The sequence below is a fragment of the Montipora capricornis genome, chromosome 2 (assembly GCF_036669925.1).
Source record: "Montipora capricornis isolate CH-2021 chromosome 2, ASM3666992v2, whole genome shotgun sequence".
Classification (NCBI taxonomy): domain Eukaryota; kingdom Metazoa; phylum Cnidaria; class Anthozoa; order Scleractinia; family Acroporidae; genus Montipora; species Montipora capricornis.
The window spans coordinates 18,859,292-18,866,791 of NC_090884.1; the positions used below are offsets into that span (position 1 = coordinate 18,859,292).

General features: G+C 40.0%; 1 protein-coding gene across 1 annotated transcript in view; it reads right to left on the reverse strand.

Moving 5' to 3' along the window:
* The window catches only part of LOC138039004 (IQ domain-containing protein H-like), a 182,280-nt gene that overhangs the window by 25,447 nt on the left and 149,333 nt on the right, over positions 1 to 7,500 (reverse strand). The window contains exons 25-27 of the mRNA XM_068885137.1: positions 7,425 to 7,500; positions 4,484 to 4,577; positions 4,187 to 4,402 (exon numbers count right to left, since the gene is read on the reverse strand). The exon at positions 7,425 to 7,500 is cut by the window's right edge and continues 55 nt beyond it. Of these exons, the coding sequence (XP_068741238.1) occupies positions 4,187 to 4,402; positions 4,484 to 4,577; positions 7,425 to 7,500 (386 nt within the window). The remainder of the gene's footprint in view (positions 1 to 4,186; positions 4,403 to 4,483; positions 4,578 to 7,424) is intronic.

The window sequence follows — 7,500 nt, forward strand, 5'->3', positions numbered from 1 at the left end:
TGCGAGTTGATCTTCTATATCAGGCAAAGTACATCCAGCAGTGTTTTGATCCAAAAGTGAACGCTGCGTAGCAAGCCTGGGGCTGCGACAAAGCAAACTCAGCCAATTTTGTCACCTGCCCCACCCATTCTTCGACTTTACCATTAACATACTGCTCAAGAGAGGACCTGGAACCCAGCGCTGCACCCAGATGCTTCCGTCCTTCTGTGGTGATGTTAAATGATGTTTCTTCAAAGATGAGTCTAGCAGTCTCCTCCTTATCAGGCTTCGTAGCAGGTCTGCATTTTCCAGCATTAGGATAACATCGTAAGTCCAGTCCGGTTATCGTCAGCTCACCCCACCACATCCTGATGTTCTTTAGTGATCCACACCCTGTCGCATCATCTGCAAACTAGCATTGTTTGGCTTCACCTCCTGTAGACAAGAGATGAGCGGCTGTACACTGCATTGTTGTGCCTGGTGATGTACTCTGTTTTGGCTGAGACCTCACATCCAGATACAATATGGTCCACTGTCTCTTCATATTGCGAACATATTCTGCATTTGCTCTCCACTTGCTGGCCACATATTACTTTCTGGAAGTTTCTGGTGTTTATTGCTTGATCATGAGCTGCCACAAGTAGTCCCTCTGTTTCTCCTTTCAGATTGCTTGACAACCATTTGTTGGTGGTGATTGAGTCTACGTGGGGCTTCTCTAGGATCTTGGGATATTGGAAATGCAAAGCTTTGTCTTTCCACTTTCCTCGTTTCATTGATTTCATCTTAGACTTGAATACGTGTTTCAGGGCCAGAGCATTTTCTGAGACTGATTTATCTTCTCTGTTCTCAAACTCTGGCATTGTTACTTCCCTTTTGAACTTAGTAGCATTCTTGATTATTGAATTTATAGATTTAGATCGATCGTGTTCAAGCAACTGCTTTGTGCTTCAGATAATGATCGAGTCTTATTGTTGCTGATTTGAATGCTGCTTCTACTTCAATCAGGCCCCTTCCTCCATCTTTTCTTGGAATGTACAGCCTTTCCACATCTGCTTTAGGGTGTAACATCTTCTGCTTGTTCAATATTTTGCGTGTTTTTGTGTCAATCTTCTTCAATTTTGAGATTCTCAAGTCTATGATGCCAAAACTGTTTTGCACAACTGGGACTGCAAGACTATTGATAGCTTCCATTTTGTTTCTTCCATTGAGCTCAGTTCTTAGGATCGATCTTACTCTCCTATTATATTCTCTTCGTATCTCCTCTTTCATTTTGCTGTGCTGGATACCATCGCTTTCATCCACACCCAGGTATTTGTATACTCCTTCCTGGTCCAACTCATGTATTTCTGTGTCAACATCTATTACTTTGTTTCCAGTCGAGGTCAGTTTACCTTTCTTGAAACTGGCTTTGGCACATTTCTCAAGTCCAAATTCCATACCGATATCATCACTGAACTGTTTCACTACTTTCATTTCTCCAATTTGTTCTCGCTCGTTCTTGTGGTACAGTTTTAGATCATCCTTATAAAACCGATTGCTGATTGGAGCACTTGTGTTTGAGATCATGTAACCATACCCAGATGTAGCCAGTTCTGATGTTAAAGGCACAAGGGCTAGGCAAAATAGCAGTGGCGAGAATGAATCTCCTAGAAAGATCCCTCTTTTGATCATGATCTGATCCGTTGTGATACATCCATCGTTGTAAAATAGCTTCATTGTAGTTTTCCAGTCGCTCATTGAGGCGTCCATGAACTTAATTAGTTTTTCATTAAATCTGTACATGTGTAACGTCTTCAGTATCCAACCATGAGGCTATCATGGGCTTTTCTGTAATCTATCCAAGCTCTGTAATCTATCCAAGTTCTTTTTCTTCTTTTTGCAGTCTTCTATGATCATTTTGTTTATTAGTAGCCGATCTTTACACCCATACGAATTCCTGGCACAACCTCTCTGTTCTTCCGGTATTGTATCATTCTTTGTGATATGGGTGTAGCTTCTTTCTGTCAAAATCGATGTGAGCACTTTGTAGGATGTTGATAAGCAGTCAATTGGTCTATAGCTCTGAGGGTTCTCTGTGTCTTTGTTCTTTGGTAGTAAAGTATGTTTGTGCCGTTGTGAACCAATCAGGCAGATTTTCTGGCTGTTCTATTACTTGGTTATATGCATTGAGGAGGTGATGATGCAGTGCTGTAAGTTGTTTGAGCCAGAAGTTAGGACCCGCATCAGGATGGCGACTTCCTGAAGTTCCAGCTGCTTGTTTTCTTTAAAGCAGTCTGCAACTCATCTAAGCTTATGTCCTCCCATGGTTGGTATTCTATATCTGTATATTTCTGCTCCTCTCTCTTTATCCACTCTGTTAAGTGGTTGTACTCTCTATTGTCCTCCAAGACGGACCGCCAAAATGTTTCAGTTGCTTCTTTCTTAGGTGGTTTTTCAACTGATATCTGTTCTTTACCAAGGCTTCTGAAGAACTTTTTTCTGTTGTTTGCAAACATCTAGTTTTGACTGAATTGTTTACTTCTCTTTACATATCTCCTAATTCTTTGGGCTTTTGCTTGAATTCTCATTTTGAGGGATTCTCTTGCTGCTTGCAGTTCTTGGTTTGTTGTTATAATCTGATTCTTTATGCTTGCTTTCTTTTTTGGTAGCTGCCTTTTATTGCTCTTTGTCTTTGGGATTTCTGGCGTTTTACCCAACGTTTCAGATATTACGTACACAGTGACATATTGTAGCAGGTTGATGTTATTGAGGTTGAGCACTTCTTCTGCTATTATCAGCTGGATTGCTTGGTTTCCTTGTGTGATCAACAGCTCAGTTTTTCTGTTCATTGATATCTTGGGTAGAGGGGGGCCTCTCTACCATCCCGATGTTTTCCCATTCAGCTCTAGCCTTAATTTCATTAACTAGGTCATTGATCTCAGCTGAATTTTGTGATGGTTCTACCTCTTCTTCAATTGGTTCCTCATGACGGCTGTTGGTTTCTTCTACAACCACACCATCTGCTACACTACTTGTTTGGTTGTTTTGTACATTCATTTCATTTTCAACCCGTTGCTTGATGTTATCTAGTTCGATTCCTGTTAGTTTATTTTGTTTTTCAATAAATATACGTTGGTTCATCAGTGCGTTGTCTGTTAGATTGGGTCTTTCATTTGGGTTTCTTTTCCTCCACATTCTGAAGTATCTTTTGTTACTCCTTCACTGGGGTCGGCCTTTGCCTTGTAATAACAGAATATGACTTCAATGTAATCCTCTCGCGTCCATTTGTCTAGTGTTTCTTCTATGTGTGTTGTTACCTGTCCGTCCTGGTGTGGAAGGACCCTGTTGGGAGTGACTCTCAGTTGGGTTGTCCGCCACTGCAGGTTGAGATGGTAGATCAGTAGCCAATTTTTCGACCTCAGCCTGACCACTCACTGAGGGACGCACTCCTTGTTGACCCGCGCAACGAGCAATGCGGTATGAATTCCATATATTTCTACTACTCATATTGGTGAAGATACTATTTGACTTATAGTTGGGTAGAGGCTAACCCACGCCAGATCTCAGCTTGGTATTTTTCAGCCCTCGTGGGCTTATTATTATTATTATTATTATTATTATTATTATTATTATGCAGTATGTAGAACGTAAGTATGCTTACAAATATAAGTAGGAAAAGGCACTATTGTGTAACAATCCCTACTGTTAAACATATTTACAAACCAATTGGTAATAACTAACGAACCAACATTTGAGAAAGGAACAAGAGTTTATATTCCTTAATAACTCGTCGATTATTATTATTATTATTATTATTATTATTATGTTCAAGGACTAATCTCTGACAATACCACACAGGCTTTTCTTGAATCCCGAAGAGCAAACCCATTTCAAAAGGGATTCCAGTGTCCGAATTGGACATCAACCTTCTCCTATAAAAGCGGGGATTTTTGCTGTTGTAGAAGTTGCATTTCCCCGATGACAGGTTTTAATTTTGTAACTTACATTCGGTTTACTTTGGTTTCTATTTACTTGACATAGATATTTCAGTTTGTTTTGTGCAGCATTAATTTTACATTACACTGTCCAGAAAGTGAATTGTCCAAATGGAGCCCAAAGGTCAACTCTGAATTCATGTCATTTTATATATACATGTATGAGTAATCCATAGCAGCTCTAAACAGGCCTGGCCGATGATTGTCACCGCATTTCTTAAGAATTCTCTCACCTCTTTTAAGAAAATATTGGACGAAAATACTCCATGTTGGGTACAGCTCTTTGTTAACTGGAGTAGCATGTTGAGCAATAATTGTAGGTACTTCTGCTGATATTCTGACGAGAGTGGGCTCGTGAGCCCATCTTTGGCTCCATTTGTCACCATATCGCTGGCACTCCTTCAGAGCCCATGAGTAACACTCCAGGTGTGAAGTTACATCACAGAATGCTGCAAAAATGCGAAAAGCGTTTAATTATATGAAGTTTATGGAACGTGTTTGAGAGAGATTTGTTTATAAGTAGAGCTAACCTGTTCCTCTTCCATCAAACTCACTGTCCATCTTAAATAGCCATCTTTTGACAAGGAGATTCTCTGTCACAAGCTTAGCAATACTCTCGTGTAGCTAAAGACAGTACATGAAAATAACCATAGATTTTGAGGATCAGATGTATTTCACATGGTTCTTTCCCTCTCCCCCAAAATAGTGTCTGCAGAATCAAGCTGATAAACGATTTATGTGACATAAAATTCTTAGCCAATCAGAATCTCTAGAATCAACACACAGGCAACACGCAAAGTAATTGTGTGTTGTCCACGTAAACAGGCATAAAAACAATTCAAAACAATAGCGGACAATACGGGGGAGTACATGGAGGATGCGATTTGAAAAGTTCGCAAAACATTTGGTAACAAAAAGTTAAGTAGCCACCAAGGAGGATGCAATCAAGTATGTGGTGGAGAAGACACCTGATGTTTTCGTCAAATTACCAACACGATTTGAAAAGTCCCTACTTTATTAAGCCTTGCTTGTGGTGTTTTCGTCTGTGTGGTGCTCGTCTGATAAGAAACCTGTGATTGCGATTTACCATCGCTTTTAATATGCTTTACTATAATATTCTACAGTAAATTGTTGTTTGGTCGCCTTTTCTCTGATTCTGGAAGAGACAATGCCTCAGTGTTTTTAGTCTCTGCTTTACAAACTCCCACTGAAATGAAAATTCCAAAGGTTCTTTTAACAAAGTGGTCTTGGCACAAGGATTGGTGAAGGGCTAAGAACCCGCAATGCAACAGGCTTATGCATACATCTGGGGCTTACAATGGCACTCGGGACTATTTTACTGGGTGCTTTTCTTGATGCTTTCACTTTACGAGTAGACGTGAAACAACCAAGCAAGCATTGCCAAAACTCGGACATTTCTCTTTCTGTGATGCTAATCTCTTAAAGTGGTACAATAATCATAAAATCAAATCTTTTTTACCTTTTCGATTTCAAAACTATGTTAACTAAACACTAAGTGACCCAAGATTTAAGCCTCAATTGTTTATTTTCACAGGAATTTTCCTACCGAATTAATATGCAGCACAGGAGTTTCGAGGTTTGTGATTTTTTATCTTGTGTTTTGCAATCAAAGCTCAAAATTTTGCCAGGCAGGTGTTAAGCAAACCTTCCTTCAAAATCTGAAGAAAAATAGGAAGTGATTTTTTGACCATAGTACCACTTTAACTCTTAGTGGAATGTCACCATCAAACTGTCTTTTAATTTACTCCTCAATTTCGTCCCCTTTACATATGGCATTCTTGTATGGTATAGGTCGATCATAGCATTTCGTGCAGAAGATAGCTAGCTTCCCTCATTCCACACAGATCTATCTTTGTTGGTCAAAGTATCAAAACGCAATGTCCAAAGCACTCTTACCAAATACATTTATTTTCTCCTTTGCAACCAAACATTTTGTCCACGAAAGAATGCAACATCTACCACCGCAGGAATTTTTTCTGGCATTTCATTCATAATAAGTGTTTGTTTCAAAGGCCACAGTTAATAATCCTGCTAGCAAAAAACAATTGCACAAATTGGCGGAGATCACCAGACTGTCTCTTCTCTCAAACAACGCGATTTGCCCCCCACCAAACAAAAAACAAAAGTAGTTACATTGTACATCACAAAAATCGTTTAAGACCTTGTGTCCGCAAATGCTATTTTTCATGGAAGGGAAATGGTGGCCAGAAATACGTCTGCCTTTGCAGGCTAAGTAGGCTGAGAAATTCAACGATAGCCATTAGTTATTCATTTACAATTATTAGTTTGTATTTTGTTCATTTACTATCAGTACTGGTAGTAAAATACAACCCAAAAATAATGCATGCGCAAGAACTTCTTTTTGCATCCGCAGGCCGGCAACTTAATCTCGCGGCTCCTTGCGCCATAATCCTACCAGCTGCAAGAACTTTTTTGCGGTTAGAAGTTGACACCGCAAGAACTTCTTTAAGGAAACATCTTAGAAAGAAGGTGAATGTACAAAACTCACAAGATGAAATTTTTCAGTACAATACACGGTCGAATCTCCTTTTATAACACATATCGTGCAAAATGAAAAGTGGAGTCTACGTTTTATGACAATCAAGACAGCGGGAGTATAACCAGATGTCACAATGATATGATGATTTTTTAATACAGAATCAATATCAGACGAAAACGTTTTGCTACCAAAAATACACTCAAAGAAATGCAACGAGAATACCTTTTCCCACACAAACTGTTTGTATGACAGTCACCGCAAATGTAGAATGTTGCCACATTGTTGATAAGTCACCCCAGAGGCTCAAAAATCAGCTGCCTACATGTATATTTTCCAATCAGCTGGATATTGTCGTTTGATGACATTTTTTCCTTGTTTGAAATACTGCGGATGCAGGGATGATGCAGCGGTGAGAGCACTTGCCTCCCCCCAATGTGGCCTGGGTTCGCTTCCCAGACTCGGTGTCGTATGTGGGTTGAGTTTGTTGGTTCTCTACTCAGCTCTTTTCTGGGTACTCAGGTTTTCCCTCTCTCTTCAAAAACCAGCATTTGACATTGATTCCAATTAGTGCTCTACGCAGTTGAAGAGAGAAGCACACACAGTGCATTTTTACCTTTCGACACACTCGTCCGAAAACTTGGTTTTTTTGCCCTGAGTGGGACTCGAACCCATATCTCCCTTAATTACTAGTCCGGCATGCTATGCCACAACACCATCAACGCTACCACGCTGGCAACACAGCAGATCAATGAGGGGACTTAGTGACGTGGGGATCCCTAGGGCCCAACTTTTTCTTCACCTGAGTGTGTACCCTTGCCTCTATAACCCCAGACGGGGCCTAGAGCAAATGAAAGTCAAATGAAGAAAATTTTTTCAATGTCTTTCATGTTCTCTGTGCATTCACTTTTAGATTACCGTGTAATTCTACAATTTATTGCTTGTTTTCCTACCTGTGGAAGACTATAAATGTCAAAATGCCCTGGTGGGATCTCAACCTTAGCACTGAGAAAGATCCTCTTAGATCCG